This window comes from Erpetoichthys calabaricus, chromosome 4, assembly GCF_900747795.2.
Source record: "Erpetoichthys calabaricus chromosome 4, fErpCal1.3, whole genome shotgun sequence".
NCBI lineage: Eukaryota > Metazoa > Chordata > Cladistia > Polypteriformes > Polypteridae > Erpetoichthys > Erpetoichthys calabaricus.
In genome coordinates, this window is record NC_041397.2 from 304,943,690 (window position 1) to 304,967,270 (window position 23,581).

The 23,581-nt window shown below is 38.5% G+C and overlaps 2 protein-coding genes across 4 annotated transcripts in view; both read right to left on the reverse strand.

Annotated features, from left to right (window-relative positions):
* Positions 1-23,581, reverse strand: part of LOC114641203 (olfactory receptor 1M1-like) — a 63,167-nt gene that overhangs the window by 8,314 nt on the left and 31,272 nt on the right. Inside the window, exon 1 of one of the 3 annotated variants that reach the window (XM_051927262.1) lies at positions 13,392-13,470. The exons of the other annotated variants lie outside the window; for them this stretch is intronic. The gene's annotated coding sequence lies outside the window, so the exon portion shown is untranslated. Of the gene's footprint in view, positions 1-13,391; positions 13,471-23,581 lie in introns of those variants that run through there. 3 annotated transcript variants of the gene reach the window in all.
* On the reverse strand, positions 21,545-22,430 carry LOC127527587 (olfactory receptor 6-like). The gene has a single exon (XM_051926694.1). It carries the CDS (start codon positions 22,428-22,430, stop codon positions 21,621-21,623), a length of 810 nt encoding a protein of 269 aa, XP_051782654.1. The 3' UTR covers positions 21,545-21,620.

Sequence of the window (23,581 nt, forward strand, 5' to 3'; positions counted from 1 at the left end):
CTGTATGCTTAAATAATAAATGCTTAAAATAAGTTTGCGTGGGTATATTATGATAAATATATCTATACTAATAAAAGGCAAAGCCCTCACTGACTCACTGACTGACTGATTGACTGACTGACTGACTGACTGACTCATCACTAATTCTGCAACTTCCCGTGTAGGTGGAAGGCTGAAATTTGGCAGGCTGATTCCTTACAGCTTACTTACAAAAGTTAGGCAGGTTTCATTTCGAAATTCAACGCGTAATGGTCATAACTGGAACCTCTTTTTTCACAATATACTGTAATGGACGGCAGCTCGATGGCCGTGGGAGGAGGAGTTGAGTGTCACGTCATCACGCCTCCCACGTAATCCCGTGAAAAGACTGTGAACGCAGTAGGGACAAATGAAGGAGGAGCCGCAAACAGCGAAGAACAAAAAATTCATTAAACAATTGAGAAGGGAGCGAGTGAAGCATACAAGCATGTTCATAAGGGAAACAAAGCACGGTATAAAACGTAAGTTTAAATTAAGTTTATAGAAACGCTCCCGCTGCGGATTGCAATAACGTGAAAAGACTGTGAATGCAGTAGGGACAAATGAAGGAGGAGCCGCAAACAGCGAAGAACAAAAAATTCATTAAACAATTGAGAAGGGAGCGAGTGAAGCATACAAGCATGTTCATAAGGGAAACAAAGCACGGTGTAAAACATAAGTTTAAATTAAGTTTATAGAAACGCTCCCGCTGCGGATTGCAATAACATATTCGCGAGATAAAAGTTTAATGAGAAGACACGAGATATAAACGAACCACACGCCGTAGCGCAACGTTAGGGGCAACAGTTTCAACCATTCTATGATCTGCCTCTCGCAACTGAAAGACGGCACATGGCGGATGTTAGCCCACTTGCTGACCGCAACGTTAGGGGCTTCAACTCTGGCGCTGACGATATTCGATTCTCGAGAGGGGATGCAGTGAGTGTGTATGCCTGATGAGCCCAGAATTAAGGAGAAACACGTGTCGCATACTCTTTGCATTATTTGAAAGTAAACTATTAAAACCATTCTATGATCAGCTTCTGGGAACAGAAAGAGGGCACGTGGCGGATGTAAGGCGACTTCCTGACCAACCACAAGCGTAACCTGGCAGGTAACCATCCATACAGTCAGATTGTGATTCAGAAAACGAATGCCATGAATTTAATTACCACGATCTACATACTGTCAAATAAACGAAACACACGTCGTAGCGGGACAGCTGTGAAAAGCGAGGTTCACAAAAAAATAGATCCTTAACAAATTGTTATTGGTATATTTTCGATCCGTTTAAAAAGGTTTTACTTTCTTCTTAAAAAATTAAAAGCAGTACTTCGCCGCAACGAAGCACGAGAATTTGGCTATATATATCTGCTTCTCACAATTAAAAGAGGGCACGTGGCTGATTTTAGACGACTTCATGACCAAACATAAGTGCTACCTGCCAGGTAGGGTTACCACTTTTAATACAAAAAAATAAGGGACGCATACTGCAGCGGGTGCCACATCCCAGTGCCAACAGTTTGCAGACTCTACTTAAAAGACCCGCCCTCCTCACTGGACAGTTAAAAAGACCAATCAAACTAACGATGGCATCAAGTATTACCCAATCAAAAGTAGGAAAGGAGGCATCTTCATAAAATGCGTGTGGGATGATTTGCATGAGACGCTGCTTTAAAAAAAATGATAAAAAAAATACGGGACAAATTCCGTCCCGTATTGATTCAAAACGGGACGCGCAATTTCATTCTCAAATACGGGACGATTCCGTATTTTAAAGGACGGGTAGCAACCCTACAGTGCCAGGTAACCACCCATACAATCAGATTGTGATTCAGACTAGGAATGCAATAAATGTAATTACCCCGATCTACATACAAGGCGAAAGTCTTGCAACATTCAAAGATGATGGCTTGGGATAAGTACACCATAGAACATAAAAGAGCTTATGAAGCCTTGAACCGAAAAAAGCAAGATCTCAGAGATCGTAAAAAAAAAAATAGGAGGTAATGTCGTTTTACTCGCTGTAGATTTTAGTCAAACATTACCAGTTATTTCACGAGGGAGACCAGCAGATGAACTCAACGCGTGTTTAAAATCCATGCTTCTCCCACGCTCGGTTATATGTCGCGTGTTCTCGGGTAGGTGCACCAAAAAATGTATACATTTAAGCATGTAATGAGCAAACAAAAAATGAGGTATACCCGAAGGCACTGCAGTAGTACTTAATGTAACTTTACTTCTTAAATGTTAATGTTTTACTGTTTAATAATTTATACGCTTCTTATATGTTGTTCAAATTCTTTTATCAAAATACCAGTGACAGCGCAATGCACGATAACGTGGAGTGAATACACCATACGCATCCGCCCACGGCCGCCCTGGTGTGCGCAGATAGGAGTTGATTCTACAATAAAATTAAATAAAGATAAAAACCCAGGATTGTTTCCTGCCTTGTGCCCTGTGTTGGCTGGGATTGGCTCCAGCAGACCCCCGTGACCCTGTGTTCGGATTCAGCGGGTTGGAAAATGGATGGATGGATGGATAAAAAGAGTAATACAATCATCACCCATAAAGCGGATAGTAGACGTGACGTTCTATATGTGTACCAGATTTCAAGTCAATAGGTGAAACGGTTTGCGAGCTACAGGTGATTTAAAATCTTGGACAGACAAACGAATAGCCACGGTAGCACATTACAGAAGAAGATTTTACTGTTTAATAATTTATATTTATATGAAATGTGCTTCTTATATATTACTTCATATTCTCATATGATAATGATGTTAATGTTGTTTATATTGATTTCTATGTTATTGAAACTGCATGTATGTGTGTATATGTATGTATATATATATATACTAGCAAAATACCCGCGCTTCGCAGCGGAGAGGTAGTGTGTTAAAGAGGTTATGAAAAAGTAAAGGATACATTTTAAAAATAACCTAACATGATTGTCAATGTAATTGTGTTGTCATTGTTATAAGTGTTGCTGTCATATATATATACATATACACATACACATATATTATAACACACTACTTCTCCGCTGTGAAGCGCGGGTATTTTGCTATATATATATATATATATATATAATATATATATATATATATTCTCTTCCATTCATATACAGATATATATTATATATATACACACACATATATATATATACACATACAGATATATATGTGTGTGTGTATATATATATATATATATATATCTGTATGTGTATATATATATATGTGTGTATATATATATGTATATATCTGTATATGTATATATATGTGTGTGTATATATATATATATATATATATATATATATATCTGTATCTGTATATATATATATATATATATATATGTGTGTATATATGTATATATATATATATATATATATATATATATATATATATATATATATATATATATATATATATATGAAACGACGCACTATCTTTGATATATGCACATACTAAATCGACAGGACACACATTCAACTGGGACAACGTAAAAGTAAAATTTAAGGCCAGTACAAAAAGCGCCAGAGAGTTGGCCGAGTCTTGGCTATCAGATGAAAATGCCATCAACAGACACTTGGACATAAACCCAGCATATGCCAACTTAAGAAGGACATATGCACTTTAATTAAACGATACACCCCCCCCCCCCCCTTTGATCATACTGACTTAGTCACCTCCACCCACCCCCCACTGAATGTGTTGCTATATATTGCCTTTGATTCTTGTAAGTCTAAGCATTATCCTCTGATGAAGACCCCTGATAGGGGTTGAAAGCTCAGGAATAAAACTATTTTATGATACGTGATTCGTTTTTTCTCCCTTTGTGGATCTCCAACTGCAAATATGCAAACCGTATCACAGACCTTCTCTTCCATTCATATATATATATATATATATATGTATGTGTGTGTGTATGTATGTGTATATATATATGTTGATATGTGTATATATATATATATATATATGTATATATATGTGGATGTGTATATGTATATATATGTTTATATGTGTGTGTGTGTATATTATATATATATAAAAGACAGCAACACTCATAACAATGACAACACAATTACATTGACAATCATATTACGTTATTTTTAAAATGTTTCCTTTTCTTTTTCATAACCTCTTTAACACACTACTTCTCCGCTGCGAAGCGCGGGTATTTTGCTATTTATCTATATATATAAAGGAGAGTTGGGATCTGAGAGACTGTGTTTGTGTGTTTGTGGAGGGATGGAGAGTTAAGGCGGGTGTTGGAGTCACGTGATCATCTCCCCTCCCATTCACCTCATTTCATTCACTTCATTTCGCTCCAAGCTGAGCTCCGCAGCTGGCGCGGTCTTGCTGTTCTTGATTTCCTTTTCACATGGCCAAGTATACGTTGCATGCTCAAGAGTAAGCTCAGCGCACAACTTGGTCATATTACAACCGGAGGGGCGAACTGACAACATGGTATACAAAGAGATCCTTAACAAATAATTATTGGTATAATTTCCCTCACTTTATTATTTAAAATTTTAAAGCAGTACTTCGCCGCTGCGAAGCGCGGGTATTTTGCTATATATATATATATATATATATATATATATATATATATATATATATATATATATATGACAGCAAAACTCATAACAATGACAACACAATTACATTGACAATCATGTTATGTTCTTTTTAAAATGTTTCCTTTTCTTTTTCATAACCTCTTTAACACTCTACTTCTCCGCTGCGAAGCGGGGTATTTTGCTAGTATTATGATAAAACTTTTCTGCTTTTTCTACATTTTCCAGGTGATTTTTCCAGGCAGAAAATTCTAAATTTGCCAAAAGTAAGTATATTTTCATAAGGGAACACCCCCTTTGACTCAATGGTGCAAATTGCTCCTGGTGACGCCCACACATTTGCACAACTCAAAGGAAATTTAAAGATAGGTATCAAGCTTATTTTTCCCCATATGCTGCATTATTTTGTGGCTATGGAAATTGATTTATGGTGCAAACTTTACGATAAACTGGCAGAAATGTCACACATCCTACACCACAAAAGCAACCTTTCCTTCTCCACCAACAATGTAGTTCATGTTTATGAACCACTGAATTCTTTTCAATGCCTAAGAATCAACAGTCTGAGGACTGTAATGCATCATTTTCAGTTTTATGCAATTAACCTACATATGTTGATATTGAATACTGAAAACAGTTAAGTGAAAATTAGATTAGACCAAATTCAAATTTTTCGTCAGTTAAAACATTTCACGTTGTTTCAACTTAATTATATTAATTTTAATTAAATAATTTATTTAACTAACAGTTAAATTACTTGCTACCATTAGTGATGGGCATTTCGATTCACTTTACTGATTTGATTCTTTCAAGCTATTATTGATTCATCAATATTTAAAAATAAAATCTTTGGGGGGGGGTTCTGCTTGAATGAATCCACATTAATTATTTAATTATAATATATAATTTATAGTTATTAAATTATGTTTAACAGTTGCTGGTAATTCAAATTGAAATAATATCCTTTTTAAATACACAAAACATGACAATATTCTGAAAATAGATGCAAAGATTCAGAATCATAAGTGAGCAAGAATTGTGTGACTTGTTCTTGGGTAGAAATTAAATGATTTAACTCAAATAAAGTAAAATCATGTGACTCATTCTCGAATCAAGAGAATGACAATTTTGTGGCATGTTTACAAAACAAAAGAACAAGAATCTTCTGACTGCAACTACTAATGATTCAGTCCACAAATCAAATGAACAAGGTTTGTGTTACTCATACACAAATCAAATAAATGAGAATTATGTGACTCGTTCTTGGGTAATGATTCCATTCAAACTTGAAAGATTTAATGAATAAAATATGCTTCATACATTCAATTACTGGTAAAAAGTGCATGCTAAAGTAAAGCTGAAAGTAAAATACATGTTAGAAGTTATAATGATATTTTTATAAAGTTCAGTTTACTGTGAGTAATTTGTGGAGCGTACAAAACGTATTCGTTTAGTATTATGTTTATATATTCTATTTAAAACAATCTAATAATAAGTACAAAACCATCCATTAAAACAATGCAATGTAAGTTTGTTGCACTTGTATGAGGAATGAGAAAATGGTTAATGACAGAGTTTGCTTTTAGACAGATAGATAGATAGATAGATAGATAGATAGATAGATAGATAGATAGATAGATAGATAGATAGATAGATAGATAGATAGATAGATAGATAGATAGATACTTTATTAATCCCAATGGGAAATTCACATTCTTCAGCAGCAGCATACTGATACAATAAATAATATTAAATTAAAGAATGATAATAATGCAGGTGAAAAACAGACAATAACTATGTATAATGTTAAATGTTAACGTTTACCCCCCCGGATGGAATTAAAGAGTTGCATAGTTTGGGGGAGGAACGATCTCCTCAATCTGTCAGTGGAGCAGGACAGTGACAGCAGTCTGTCGCTGAAACTGCTCTTCTGTCTGGAGATGATACTATTAAGTGGATGCAGTGGATTCTCCATAATTGATAGGAGCCTGCTGAGCGCCCTTCGCTCTGCCACAGATGTTAAACTGTTCAGCTCCATGCCAACAATAGAGCTTGCCTTCCTCACCAGTTTGTCCAGACGTGAGGCGTCTTTCCTCTTAATGCTGCCTCCCCAGCACACCACTGCGTAGAAGAGGGCGCTCGCCACAACTGTCTGATAGAACATCTGCAGCATCTTATTGCAGATGTTGAAGGACGCCAGCCTTCTAAGGTAGTATAACCGGCTCTGTCCTTTCTTGCACAGCGCATCAGCATTGGCAGTCCAGTCTAATTTATCATCCAGCTGCACTCCCAGATATTTATAGGTCTGCACCATCTGCACACAGTCACCTTTGATGATCACTGGGTCTATGAGGGGTCTGGGCCTCCTAAAATCCACCACCAGCTCTTTGGTTTTGCTGGTGTTCAGGTGTAGGTGGTTTGAGTCGCACCATTTAACAAAGTCATTGATTAGGTCCCTATACTCCTCCTCCAGCCCATTCCTGATGCAGCCCACGATAGCAGTGTCATCAGTGAACTTTTGCACATGGCAGGACTCCAAGTTGTATTGGAAGTCCGATGTATATAGGCTGAACAGGACCGGAGAAAGTACAGTCCCCTATGGCGCTCCTGTGTTGCTGACCACAATGTCAGACGTGCAGTTCCCAAGACGCACATACTGAGGTCTGTCTTTAAGATAGTCCATGATCCATGCCACTAGGTATGAATCTAATCCCATCTCTGTCAGCTTGTCCCTAAGGAGCAGAGGTTGGATTGTGTTGAAGGCGCTAGAGAAGTCTAGAAACATCATTCTTACAGCACCACTGCCTCTGTCCAAGTGAGAGAGGGATCGGTGTAGCATATAGATGATTGCATCCTCTGCTCCCACCTTCTCCTGATATGCAAACTGCAGAGGGTCAACGGCGTGTTGAACCTTTTTTTTTTTTTTGCAGATAAAGATTTAATTCTAACTAAAAAGAATCGTAAGTGAAGTAAGCGAAAATCATGAATCAGAGTTTTGGTAATTGTACAAGCACCCATGCATTTTAAACAAATAAGCAAATGAGGCTGATGTACCATGCCAGTGCTATAGCATTCACGTTGAGCTCTACTGAATTGCTTCATTCGTGGTTGCAAATTGATTCTGATGATTCATTGAAACAAGTGGTACAAATAGAATGAATCATTTACGAATCAACCATCACCAGACCAAATTTCAAAACTTCCTTTAGTACACTCTTGGCTTTTCAGTTTATTTCAACAAAGTTAAATACACTTTAAAAAATCCTGTGACTTTAATAAACCCAGTTAAATTAGTTGTCACCATATGAAGTATGTTTACTACAATAAACCCTGTAAAAAGTGTGTATTTTATGTTGTATTCTTCCCATGAAAATTAGTGATAAATTATTAAACTTTTAAACAAATTAGGCATAATATACAGCATGTAGAGTGCCAGTAAAGAACACTTTGAATGTTTGAATGGATATCGCTAATAACCACTGTTACAGTTACTGATTATTTATTTTCGGAGATGTTCTCTTCCCAGAGAAAAGCTTATAAATGCTGCTTTTTATCTCCTTGTTCCTAAAGCTGTAGATTATAGGATTCATCATGGGAGGAACTACATTTCCAACAATGACCATTGCATTATATGCTTCTGTGGAAAGTTTTACTCCTGCACCAGGCAATATGTACGATGTCATCAGTGGTATATAAAACAGTCCGACCACTAGAAGGTGAGTAAGGCAGGTGCTGAAAACCTTCCTCTTTCCTTCAACAGATGAGGTCCTTAGTGCAGCCAAAGCAATTATAAAATAAGAAAACAGAATTAGTGCTAAAGGAAACACTCCAGTTGTGATAACTATAGTTGACAAAAGAAGCAAGTATTTGGGATCTTCTGTACAGGCAATATGAACTATTGTTGTATAATCACAGAAACAGTAAGGCAGAATATTAGTCTGGCAGAAAGAAAGCTCACTGACAAACATCATGCAAGATATATTAATTAGGAAAGCAGTAACAGCCAATAACGTAACACCAATACATACAGCTTTACTTGTAACAATTGAAGGGTATCTTAATGGAAAAACAACTGCAACATATCGGTCAATTGCCATAGATGTCAATAGAAGAGATTCCATCAGCTCTAAATTTAATATTAGATACATCTGGAGTAAACAGGCAGCATATGCAACTACTAATGAGTCAAAAAGAACAGCAGATACCATTTTTGGAATTAGGATTGTACTATTTGCCAAGTCTATCATTGCAAGAGTGCAGATATAGATATACATTGGTGACTGCAGCTGATGGTTCATTATGATGATCAGGATAACCAACAGGTTGCCAGTTAGGGACACCAGATAGATCAATATGAGCAGAGTGGCTGTTATATTTATTTGTTCAGGCTTAATTTCACAGTGCAAAACAAACTCTGACACGGACAGACTGCTGTTAAACATTCTGGAAGGTTCTTCAGTATATCTGAAAGAAATGGAAAAAAAATTATACCATGAACTATCTCTTTACATCCATAATAACATTTATATAATCACACAGATTTCTATTATCATTTTGGGCAGGTTTGTTTTGTATGTTTTTGATCACTTTAATGTGGTTTCCCCTTTACCTGAAAGAAGAGAATAAAACTAACAGTAATGTCCACATAGTCATGGCCAGATAAGGTTGATACATAATATATTTAACAAAAGTAGATCTAGAGACAGCACAGCACAGCACAGCTCTTATCTTCGATGTTCTAGACAGATAGATACTTTATTAATCCCAAGGGGAAATCCACATAAAATGTAGGAGTTAACAGTGAAACAGAGAAAAAGGTAGAAAACTAAAGTCATACACGGAGCTGCTGGAATAGCTGCCACTCGCGGTGGCGCCTGAGTCATCAATGACTGTATGTATGGATTGGAGTGTTCTACTGGTGAACAAGGCAGTTTTAATAACCTACTGTAAGGTCCTGAGGTCTTTCTCCGCTCAAGCTGATTTATATGTACTGAGCTCCAAAACAATCTTTACCTTTTCTTTTGTACATTTTTAGCACATGCAGTTTAAGTGAGAATTAGGGGAACAGACTAAACCTGCAACTCTCTCTTTATTAGATGTAACCAGATTTACTTTTGTCATTATCATTAAAAGTGAAATATTCTTCAGTGTAATACACCTGAATGATTTTAACGGCATATGTTTTGAAAATGTGTTGTGTATGCTACTTGTAAGAGCACAAGCTCAAGGGAAAGAAATAGTTTTAACGTTATGACAGTACAATGTACAGAATGATAGTTGCTCATTTCTATAAGTAATTTCAAAGAGAGCAATATAAAACAGAAATGCTCAGCAGCAAAACACAGTTTTAATAGCTTTGTGTTATTACTTGCTACTTGAAGTAAACGTCCGCATCATAATTCTGAAATAAAGAAGCTAAATATAAATTGAATAGAGCACACCAAGTAATTTGTTATGGGAATATAATGTGGTAAAGTAAATTTGTCAATACTGAGTCATTTTAAAATCTAATGAAGTAAGGGACACGAGTTTATTATTTATGATAAGAAGGAAAGAATAAGGGTTATCATTTATAGATTTGCATTTATACACTGACCAGAAACGGCGGACTGCATGATAATGTGCAGTGAATACACTTGACTTGAGCATTCCTAGTTTTCATCCTCTTTCTTTGTATGTTTATCATTAGTTTGCTCAGAGGTTGACGTGCTTGCTGCTTCCTGAGCAGCTCTTCTTTTCTCCACCCTAGCAGCCCACTTCTTCTCTTCTTTCGTCGGCATCTTTTCACATTAAAGCTGATTAAGTCAGTTTTTGTGTTGCAATGACTTAGTACGTTTTCCTTAATTTTTCACTTAAGCTGGCACTTAAGTCTTCAAATAAAAAATAAAAAGAGGAATAACCTTGGAGGTCAATTGTCACCCTGAAAGAGGATAGTAGACGCGTAGTAGATGTATACCAAATTTCAGGTCAAAAGTTCAAATGGTTTGCGAGCGACAGGTGATTTAAAATCCTGGACAGACAAACGAACAGCCATGGTAATTTACAGTCATATGAAACAGTTTGGGAACCCCTCTCAGCCTGCATAATAATTGACTCGACTTTCAACAAAAAAGATAACAGTGGTGTGTCTTTCATTTCCTAGGAACATCTGAGTACTCGGGTGTTTTCTGAACAAAGATTTTTAGTGAAGCAGTATTTAGTTGTATGAAATTAAATCAAATGTGAAAACCTGGCTGTGCACAAATGTGGGTCCCCTTGTAATTCTGCTGATTTGAATGCCTGTCACTGCTCAATGCTGATTACTTGCAACACCAAATTGGTTGGATTAGCTTGTTAAGCCTTGAACTTCATAGACAGGTGTGTCCAATCATGAGATATAAAGGTATTTAAGGTGGTCAGTTGCAAGTTGTGCTTTTCTTTGACTCTCCTCTGAAGAGTGACAGCATGGGATCCTCAAAGCAACTCTCAAAAGATCTGAAAACAAAGATAGTTCAGTCTCATGGTTTAGGGGAAGGCTACAAAAAGCGATCTCAGAGGTTTAAACTGTCAGTTTCAACTGTAAGGAATGTAATCAGGAAATGGAAGGCCACAGGCACAGTTGCTGTTAAACCCAGAAGGTCTGGCAGGCCAAAAAAAACAAAGGAGCGGCATATGGGCAGGATTGTGAGAATGGTTACAGACAACCCACAGATCACCTCCAAAGATCTGCAACAACATCTTGCTGCAGATGGCGTATCTGTACATCGTTCTACATTTCAGCGTAAATTGAACAAAGAACATCTGTATGGCAGGGTGATGAGAAAGAAGCCCTTTCTGCACTCACGCCACAAACAGAGTCGCTTGTTGTATGCAAATGCTCATTTAGACAAGCCAGATTAATTTTGGAACAAAGTGCTTTGGACTGATGAGACAGAAATTGAGTTATTTGGTCATAACAAAAGTCTTTGCATGGCGGAAGAAGAACATCGCATTCCAAGAAAAACACCTGCTACCTACTGTCAAATTTGGTGGAGGTTCCATCATGGCGTGGGGCTGTGTGAGTAGTTCAGGGACTGGGGCCCTTGTTAAAGTCGAGGGTCAGATGAATTCAACCCAATATCAACCAGTTCTTCAGGATAATGTTCAAGCATCAGTCACAAAGTTGAAGTTACGCAGGGGTTTTAATATTCCAACAAGACAACGAACCAAAACACAGTTCGAAATCTACAAAGGCACTCATGCAGAGGGAGAAGTACAATGTTCTGGAACGGCCGTCACAGTCCCCTGACTTGAATATCATCAAAAATTTATGGGATGATTTGAAGCAGGCTGTCCATGCTCGGCAGCCATCAAATTTAACTGAACTGGAGAGATTTTGTATGAAGAATGGTCAGAAATACCTCCATCCAGAATCCAGACACTCATCAAAGGCTATAGGAGGACAGCGTCCAGAGGCTGTTATATTTATAATAGGAGGTCCAACTAAGTATTGATGTCATATCTCTGTTGGGGTGCCCAAATTTTATGCACCTGTCTAATTTTGCTATGATGCATATTGCATATTTTCTGTTAATCCAATAAACTTAAAGTCACTGCTGAAATACTACTGTTTCCATAAGGCATGTCAGATATTAAAAGGAAGTTGCTACTTTGAAAGTTCAGCCAATGATAAACAAAAATCCAAAGAATTAAGAGGGGTTCCCAAACTATTTCATACGACTGTATCTCTTTTATGTGAAAATTCAGTAAAAAAAAAATAAAAAGAAGACTTTTTGTTACTCCAATCAGCTGATGAATTAAGTGCTGGTCAGACCCAGCAGGCTGTGTTACACTCAATAGAAACGAAGCCCTTACTCTTATATGAGTTTGAAACAAATGTCATATCTGATGATACCTTCATAACAAACTTTTAAACTTTACTCACTCACTACGCCAATGAAAACATCTTTTTTAACAGTACAGATTAAAGTTTAAGAAGACAAATAAGAACAATGAGTGTGAGAGTGAAAGAGATAAGGGCATGACAGCTAGGGAGAAAAAAAACTCTGTGGTGCCCAAAGCATGTGCGTATTTCGGTTGATGATGATTGCAGGGCGGAGGTATTGGACAGTAAAGAATAAGGTTGTTGGGTCAATTCCAACCATAGACTCCTTTGATGTTCTCAGTCAAATCGTTGAATCTCTGCTGGTTAGGTTCTGAACAGTGACTTACTATGTGAGTGCAAGGAACTCATTTCACCTCCTTTAATGTTGGAATATCTACCAATTGTACATTGTATAAAATAAAATCATAACCCATCCATCTAGATGTCCATTAATCTGTAACATGAATCATCTTTTTCCATTTCTTGGTCATAAGAAGCCAGACCCTATTCTGAACGCACGTAAATAATTTTAGGAAACACACTTTAACAGAATCCTTGTCTATCATTGCGCACTGTTGTTCTCACAGATCAAATTTTTCTTTTCTATCTACATTAACATTAATGGCTGAGGGATGTGGAATGGAAACCACAGTACCAGTGAAAAAGCCACACAGGTAAAGTATGCAAGTTGCATCAAGCTGGCAGCCAAATGCCATGCCTGGAAGCTGCAGGATCGTAGTGACAATTGCATCCATAAACGCTTTATCGAACTAAAATAAAATGTAGATGTAAGTAAAGCTCGTGTCAGTTGAAAAATAATAATTTTATCAATGGACTGCATCTCACAGGGAATCTACACAACACCCTTTGAAACCTTCAAATATAAACATAAACATGAACAGAGAAGAAAAAGCGAGGCAACAATATCCTGAAACATAGTCTACTAACCTGAGATGTTCTTTCAGTTGAGATTGTTGTCATCATTTATGGCAAAATCAGACGAGCTTTCTCACTATGAACAGTTGACTGTCTGTGTAGTTAAGGGATGATGACAAAGTTTGTTAAAAAAAAGAAATGTACATGATGGGCTCCATGCTAGAACCACATGCAGTGCAGCAAAGTAAAGATTTTTAAGTGTACCTAAAGATGCACTATTTAAATCTGTTCACCTCCTTGAAGGGACTACTGAGACACTGGATATTTTTAGGTTATACCTCTGAGATTTTCATATTACCAAGTAACCACTCTTGACTTTAACAGAAGGCACATTTAATTAGAAAAGTAGGTGAACTCACAAAGGAGTAGACAAAAAAAACAGTATTGTAGTCAAACAGCATTAATTTACCCTGAAGAATTACAAAAGTATATCAAAATGGAAGAAATGCAAATTGCAATTATGCTGGTTCCTGGATGGAATGCAAGTGGCAGAGGAACAAACTATGTGTTTAGGAGTGGACAAGAAAATTGTCAGATGAAGTAAAGATCAGTGCACAAAAAAAAAAACACATATTAACAAAGCTAAGATCAGAACCATAAATAAATTACGTCTTCATAAATTTGTTTTGTTTTGTCTAACTTTAATTGGTATGCCTTCAGTAAAAAAAAGACAATTTTAAAATAGGGATTGGGAAATATAGCCTAACTCGGAATGAAGGTCAATGAAATTGAAAAGGAGGTCAATCATAACATTAGAAACATAACATGTGCCAAATTCAGAGATCTCACAAAACTGATATCTGTGATGTCATGGGTCACACGTCCTGTACCTACCAATGATGCAGGATCACAGTGAGAAGTAACACAAAATGGCAGAGTCCATAGAAACCTAAAGACAACAAATGGTGACATATTAGTGTCATCAAAGAATTGTAAAAATAAATTAACAGCAAAAAAAATGTATTAGAATAAAAAAAAAAACACATTCCTAGGAAGTACGGAATGATAACAATAAAATACAACTTAGCTTTGTATATTGCTCTTAGCAAATTCTCAGGTAAAATACAGTTATAAATTATAGAAATTACTAAATATAGAATTAGAACACACAAAGATACAGATATGTTCAAACACATAGCTGCCCACCCTTTTTTGGAGATTCTATAGTGGAATCTGTGCTGGGCTGTCCAAGCTGATGACAGAATATTTCCATCCAATGATCCTTTATCTCATCTGCTCTCCCATCAGCATACACATAGGAGGAGGAGTGATGGAGATGGACAAATGTACGGACAGCGTCATCATCTCATCGACGGACAGCCATGACTTATCTGGGGTGACTTTTCCATACACAGGAGAGCAGCTCAACAGTAGAGAGGTGGTACCAATTGCCACATCCAGATACCCAGAAGAAAAACAGAATAGAGGATGATTAGTAACAATTAATAACGATTTATAAATTTTGTGTTACTTATATTTCTGATGATTTCAAATGACTAACAAACAGAAATGCAGTATGCACAGCTAATCAGCAGCTCTAGTCAGGGTATGCCAGGCTAAATTAGTGAGCCTGGAGTTAATAGTTGAGATTGATGGGGTATCTTTTATATTAGCAGGCAGATCATTCCACAGTTTCAGGCCCTTTAACTAAAACCTTGACCTTCCACTGTTATTTTATTAATTATACAACTTAAATACATTATTATGCTTTGTTTACAGGAACAGGACAATGGCATGTAAATTATGTTAAATATATGTCTTCATATATTTATATATAACTAATAAATAAATGTAATACATTAATAAATACATTTTGATATTATTTTACATACACCACATGCATACACCCATAATATCAAAAAAAGTATGTATTATATATATACTAGGGGGGCCAAGGTGCCCAACCCCCAGTTGCAGCCAGAATATTCGTAAAATCTGTAAATGTAAAAAAAAAAAAGATTATTTATTGGAGTCAAAAATCACGAAAATCTATGAATATGTAAAATGTAATGGAGTAAGAATCATGATACAAGAATAAAATATTTACTCTCTTACCGATTGGAGTATTCCCGTTAAGCTGAGGTCCACTATGCTCGATGAGTATTTATAAGAGACTAAATAAATGATCCATTCGTTTTAACTGACATTCTTATAGATAAAAAAACTTTAAAAAAAAAAATGACTCATTTAAATAACAGGAAAAATCACATGAAATCTAAAGTGGTATGCAATGGGTCATCGTATCTCGACCTTCAGCTAACTAAATCACCTAAATACAAACATTGATGTTATGAATAATTTAATTTTTTTTTAATAGTTTGTTCCTATGAAAAAAAGTTTACTCTATCAAAAATAAAACCCACAACTTTCTTGATATTAAAAACCAATACTTGATATTTTTTTTATAATTTAAAAATGGAATAAGAATCTGAAAATCTAACAACAACACATTAAAGCTCAATAAATTCTGAAAAGAATGATACCAAACATATATATGTAGGTTTTAAAATAAGCCCAATTTGAAGCGTGACAAAAAACATGACATAAAAACGTCACATAAAATCGTTGCACTTTTAGGCTTAGGATTTTATATATAGAGAGTAGATTTGTGATGCAATCAGAGCAGAGGCCCCATCCCCACCAGATTTCTCATATAAGCTAGACTCGGAATGAACCAAACAAATCAAATGAGTCAATAGAATCGACTCATTTAAATGGGTAGTTTGAAAAAATCAAGTTAGTAAAGCGAATCAAAATCAATATGTTGCATAGTCTGGCGCAGTGGTAGAGCTTCTGCCTTGCAGTAAGGAGATGAGGGTTCATGTCCCGGGTCCTCTCTGTGTGGAGTTTGCATGTTCTCCTTGTGTCTGCGTGGGTTTCGGCCCACAGTCCAAAGACATGCTGGTTAGGTGGCTTAGCGATACTAAATTGGCTCTGGTGTGTGGTTGGGGTGTTGAAGTATTGGCACCCTGCCCAAGGTTTGTTCCTGTCTTGCACCCTATGGTAGCTTGGATAGGCCGCAGCACCCTCTGTGACCCTGTTCAGGACAAAGCAGTTTAGAACAAAGGTGGTCTCTTATGCAAATTAAGTCAGTTTATGCAAATCAGTCTTTTTTCCCAAGAAAAATAACAACACATCACAGACAATCTGGAAAATATTCCAGAATAATCACATTCTGTCCAAACCCTCTTTTTCCAATTGAGAAACGATAAAAAAAAAATCACCTGATTTGGGGAACATGTTCCCTTGGTACCATTACTGTGTTACACTGTAATGCAAATTGTGATCATCCATCCATCCATCCATTGTCTCCCACTTATCGGAGGTCGGGTCGCGGTGGCAGCAGCTTGAGCAGAGATGCCCAGATTTCCCTCTCCCCAGCCCTTCTTCTAGCTCTTCCGGGAGAATCCCAAGGCGTTCCCAGGCCAGTCGAGAGACATAGTCCCTCCAGCGTGTCCTAGGTCTTCCCCGGGGCCTCCTCCCGGTTAGATGTGCCCGGAACACCTCATCAGGGAGGCGTCCAGGAGGCATCCTGATCAGATGCCCGAGCCACCTCATCTGACTCCTCTTGATGCAGAGGAGCAGCGGCTCTACTCTGAGCCCCTCCCGGATGACTGAGCTTCTCACCCTATCTTTAAGGGAAAGCCCAGACACCCTGCGGAGGAAACTCATTTCAGCTGCTTGTATTCGCGATCTCGTTCTTTCGGTCACTACCCATAGTTCATGACCATAGGTGAGGGTAGGAACATAGATCGACTGGTAAATTGAGAGCTTCGCCTTGCGGCTCAGCTCCTTTTTCACCACGACAGACCGATGCAGCGCCTGCATCACTGCAGATGCCGCACCGATCCGCCTGTCGATCTCATGCTCCATTCTTCCCTCACTCGTGAACAAGACCCCGAGGTACTTGAACTCCTCCACTTGGGGCAGGATCACGCTACCAACCCTGAGAGGGCACTCCACCCTTTTCCGGCTGAGGACCATGGTCTCGGATTTGGAGGTGCTGATTCTCATCCCAGCCGCTTCACACTCGGCTGCGAACCGATCCAGAGAGAGCTGAAGATCACGGCCTGATGAAGCAAACAGGACAATATCATCTGCAAAAAGCAGTGACCCAATCCTGAGCCCACCAAACCGGACCCCCTCAACGCCCTGGCTGCGCCTAGAAATTCTGTCCATAAAAGTTATGAACAGAATCGGTGACAAAGGGCAGCCCTGGCGGAGTCCAACTCTCACTGGAAATGGGTTCGACTTACTGCCGGCAATGCAGACCAAGCTCTGGCACTGATCGTACAGGGACCGAACAGCCCCTATCAGGGGGGCCGGTACCCCATACTCTCGGAGTACCCCCCACAGGATTCCCCGAGGGACACGGTCGAATGCCTTTTCCAAGTCCACAAGACACATGTAGACTGGTTGGGCAAACTCCCATGCACCCTCCAGGACCCTGCTAAGGGTATAGAGCTGGTCCACTGTTCCGCGACCAGGACGAAAACCACACTGTTCCTCCTGAATCCGAGGCTCGACTATCCGACGGACCCTCCTCTCCAGGACCTCTGAATAGACTTTTCCAGGGAGGCTGAGGAGTGTGATCCCTCTGTAGTTGGAACACACCCTTCAATCCCCCTTCTTAAAGAGGGGGACCACCACCCCGGTCTGCCAATCCAGAGGCACTGTCCCTGATGTCCATGCGATGTTGCAGAGGCGTGTCAACCAAGACAGTCCTACAACATCCAGAGCCTTGAGGAACTCCGGGCGTATCTCATCCACCTCCGGGGCCCTGCCACCAAGGAGTTTTTTGACCACCTCAGTGACCTCAGTCCCAGAGATGGGGGAGCCCACCTCTGAGTCCCCAGGCTCTGCTTCCTCATTGGAAGGCATGTTAATGGGATTGAGGAGGTCTTCGAAGTACTCCCCCCACCGACCCACAACGTCCCAAGTCGAGGTCAGCAGCGCACCATCCCCACCATATACAGTGTTGACACTGCACTGCTTCCCCTTCCTGAGACGCCGGATGGTGGACCAGAATCTCCTCGAAGCCGTCCGAAAGTCTTTCTCCATAGCCTCCCCAAACTCCTCCCACGCCCGAGTTTTTGCCTCAGCAACCACCAAAGCCGCATTCCGCTTGGCCTGCCGGTACCTATCACCTGCCTCCAGGGTCCCACAGGACAAAAGGGTCCTGTAGGACTCCTTCTTCAGCTTGACGGCATCCTTCACCGCCGGTGTCCACCAATGGGTTCGGGGATTGCCGCCACGACAGGCACCGACCACCTTACGGCCACAGCTCCGGTCAGCTGCCTCAACAATAGAGGCACGGAACATGGCCCATTCGGACTCAATGTCCCCCACCTCCCTCGGGATGTGGTTGAAGTTCTGCCGGAGGTGGGAGTTGAAGCTACTTCTGACAGGGGGCTCTGCCAGACGTTCCCAGCAGACCCTCACAACACGTTTGGGCCTACCACGCCTGACCGGCATCCTCCCCCACCATCGAAGCCAACTCACCACCAGGTGGTGATCAGTTGACAGCTCCGCCCCTCTCTTCACCCGAGTGTCCAAGACGTGGCCGCAAGTCCGACGACACGACCACAAAGTCGATCATCGAACTGAGGCCTAGGGTGTCCTGGTGCCAAGTGCACATATGAACACCCCTATGCTTGAACATGGTGTTCGTTATGGACAATCCGTGACGAGCACAGAAGTCCAATAACAAAACACCGCTCGGGTTCAGATCGGGGGGGCCATTCCTCCCAATCACGCCCTTCCAGGTCTCACTGTCATTGCCCACGTGAGCATTGAAGTCTCCCAGCAGAACGAGGGAGTTCCCAGAAGGTATGCCCTCTAGCACCCCCTCCAGGGACTCCAAAAAGGGTGGGTACTCCGAACTGCTGTTTGGTGCATACGCACAAACAACAGTTAGGCCCTGTCCCCCCACCCGAAGGCGAAGGGAGGCTAACCTCTCGTCCACCGGGGTAAACCCCAATGTACAGGCTCCAAGTCGGGGGGCAATAAGTATACCCACACCCGCTCAGCGCCTCTCACCGGGGGCAACTCCAGAGTGGTACAGAGTCCAGCCCCTCTCAAGGAGATTGGTTCCAGAGTCCAAGCTGTGCGTCGAGGTGAGTCCGACTATATCTAGCCAGAACCTCTCAACTTCGCGCACTAGCTCAGGCTCCTTCCCCTTCAGAGAGGTGACATTCCACGTCCCAAGAGCCAGCTTCTGTAGCCGAGGATCGGACCGCCAAGGTCCCCGCCTTCGGCCACCACCCAACTCACACTGCACCCGACCTCCTTGGCCCCTCCCATAGGTGGTGAGCCCATGGGAAGGGGGACCCACGTTGCCTCTTCGGGCTGTGTCCGAAGTGATAATTGGATTAGGCCAAATTCAAATTTTTCATCAGTTAAAACATTACACGTTCACTCAATTATATTAATTTTAATCATATAATTTATTTAACTTGAAAAAAAAACAGTTAAATTACTTGCTACCATTAGTGATGGGCATTTCGATTCACTTTACTGATTTGATTCTTTCAAACTATTATTGATTCATCAATATTTAAAAACAAAATCTTTGGGGGGGGGTTCTGCTTGAATGAATCCACATTAATTATTTAATTATAATATATAATTTATAGTTATTAAATTATGTTTAACAGTTGCTGGTAATTCAAACAGAAATAATATCCTTTTTAAATACACAAAACATGACAATATTCTGAAAATAGATGCAAAGATTCAGAATCATAAGTGAGCAAGAATTGTGTGACTTGTTCTTGGGTAGAAATTAAATGATTTAACTCAAATAAAGTAAAATCATGTGACTCATTCTCGAATCAAGTGAATGACAATTTTGTGGCATGTTTACAAAACAAAAGAACAAGAATCTGACTGCAACTACTAATGATTCAGTCCACAAATCAAATGAACAAGGTTTGTGTTACTCATACACAGATCAAATGAATGAGAATTATGTGACTCGTTCTTGGGTGATGATTCCATTCAAACTTGAAAGATTTAATGAATAAAATATGCTTCATACATTCAATTACTGGTAAAAAGTGCATGCTAAACTAAAGCTGAAAGTAAAATACATGTTAGAAGTTATAATGATATTTTTATAAAGTTCTCAGGTCCTCAGAAAATGATTCAGTCCACAAATCAACTGAACAAGTTTTGTGTTACTCATACATCTTGCCTGAAGAAGGGGCCTGAGTTGTCTCGAAAGCTTGCATATTGTAATCTTTTTAGTTAGCCAATAAAAGGTGTCATTTTGCTTTGCTTTTCTCTACATTCATAATGGCTAACACGGTACAACACCCTAGTACTTCATACACAAATCAAATGAATGACAATTATGTGACTCGTTCTTGGGTAATGATTCCATTCAAACTTGAAACATTTAGTGAATAAAATATGCTTGATACATTCAATTACTGGTAAAAAGTGCATACAAAGCTGAAAGTAAAATACATTAGAAGTTATAATGATATTTTTATAAAGTTCAGTTTGCTGTGAGTAATTTGTGGAGCGTACAAAACGTATTCGTTTAGTATTATGTTTATATATTCTATTTAAAACAATCTAATAATAAATACAAAACCATCAATTAAAACAATGCAATGTAAGTTTGTTGCACTTGTATGAGGAATGAGAAAATGATTAATGACAGAGTTTGCTTTTGCAGATAATGATTTAATTCTAACTAAAAAGAATCGTAAGTGAAGTAAGCGAAAATCATGAATCAGAGTTTTGGTAATTGTACAAGCAGCCATACATTTTAAACAAATAAGCAAATGAGGCTGATGTATCATGCCTGTGCTATAGCATTCACGTTGAGCTCTACTGAATTGCTTCATTCGTGGTTGCAAATTGATTCTGATGATTCATTGAATCAAGTGGTACAAACAGAATGAATCATTTACGAATCACCCATCACCAGACCAAATTTCAAAACTTCCTTTAGTACACTCTTGGCTTTTCAGTTTATTTCAACAAAGTTAAATACACTTTTAAAAAATCCTGTGATTTTAATAAATTCAGTTAAATTAGTTGTCACCATATGAAGTATGTTTACTACAATAAACCTCGTAAAAAGTGTGTATTTTATGTTGTATTCTTCCCATGAAAATTAGTGATAAATTACCTTTAAACAAATTAGGCATAATATACAGCATGTAGAATGCCACTAAAGAGCACTTTTGAAAATGTTTGAATGGATATCGTTAATAACCACTGTTACAGTTACTGATTATTTATTTTCGGAGATTTTCTCTTCCCAGAGAAAAGCTTGTAAATGCTGCTTTTTATCTCCTTGTTCCTAAAGCTGTAGATTATAGGATTCATCATGGGAGGAACTACATTTCCAACAATGACCATTGCATTATATGCTTCTGTGGAAAGTTTTACTCCTGCACCTGGCAATATGTATGATGTCAACAGTGGTATATAAAACAGTCCGACCACTAGAAGGTGAGTAAGGCAGGTGCTGAAAACCTTCCTCTTTCCTTCAACAGATGAAGTCCTTAGTGCAGCCAAAGCAATTATAAAATAAGAAAACAGAATTAGTGCTAACGGAAAAACTCCAGTTGTGATAACTATAGTTGACAAAACAAGCAAGTATTTGGGATCTTCTGTACAGGCGATATGAACCATTGTAGCATAATCACAGAAACAGTAAGGCAGAATATTAGTCTCGCAGAAAGAAAGCTCATTGACAAATATTATGCAATATATACCAATTAGGAAAGCACTAATTGCCAATAACGTAACACCAATACATACAGCTTTACTTGTAACAATTGAAGGGTATCTTAATGGAAAAATGACAGCAATATATCGGTCAATTGCCATAGATGTTAATAGAAGAGATTCCATCAGCTCTACATTTAATATTAGATACATCTGGGCTATACAGGCAGCATATGCAACTACTAATGAGTCAAAAAGAACAGCAGATACCATTTTTGGAATTAGGATTGTACTATTTGCCAAGTCTATCATTGCAAGAGTGCAGATATAGATATACATTGGTGACTGCAGCTGATGGTTCATTATGATGATCAGGATAACCAACAGGTTGCCAATTAGGGACACCAGATAGATCAATATGAGCAGAGTGGCTGTTATATTTATTTGTTCAGGCTTAATTTCACAGTGCAAAACAAACTCTGACACGGACAGACTGCTGTTAAACATTCTGGAAGGTTCTTCAGTATATCTGAAAGAAATGGAAAAAAAATTATACCATGAACTATCTCTTTACATCCATAATAACATTTATGTAATCACACAGATTTCTATTATCATTTTGGGCAGGTTTGTTTTGTATGTTTTTGATCACTTTAATGTGGTTTCCCCTTTACCTGAAAGAAAAGAATAAAACTAACAGTAATGTCCACATAGTCATGGCCAGATAAGGTTGATACATAATATATTTAACAAAAGTAGGTCTAGAGACAACACAGCACAGCACAGCACAGCTCTTATCATCAATGTTCTAGATAGATAGATAGATAGATACTTTATTAATCCCAAGGGGAAATTCACATAAAAGGTAGGAGTTAACAGTGAAATAGAGAAAAAGGTAGAAAAATAAAGTCATACACGGAGCTGCTGGAATAGCTGCCACTCGCGGTGGCGCCTGAGTCATCAATGACTGTATGTATGGATCAGAGTGTTCTACTGGTGAACAAGGCAGTTTTAATAACCTACTGTAAGGTCCTGAGGTCTTTCTCCGCTCAAGCTGATTTATATGTACTGAGCTCCAAAACAATCTTTAACTTTTCTTTTGTACATTTTTAGCACATGCAGTTTAAGTGAGAATTAGGGGAACAAACTAAACCTGCAACTCTCTCTTTATTAAATGTAACCGGATTTACTTTTGTCATTACCATTAAAAGTGAAATATTCTTCAGTGTAATACACCTGAATGATTTTACATTAAACATTTTTTTATGTTTTGAAAATGTGTTGTGTATGCTACTTGTGAGAGCACAAGCTCAAGGGAAAGAAATAGTTTTAACGTTATGACAGTACAATGTACAGAATGATAGTTGCATATTTCTATAAGTAATTTCAAAGACAACAATATAAAACAGAAATGCTCAGCAGCAAACACAGTTTTAATAGCTTTGTGTTATTCCTTGCTACTTGAAGTAAACGAACACATCATAATTCTGAAATAAAGAAGCTAAATATAAATT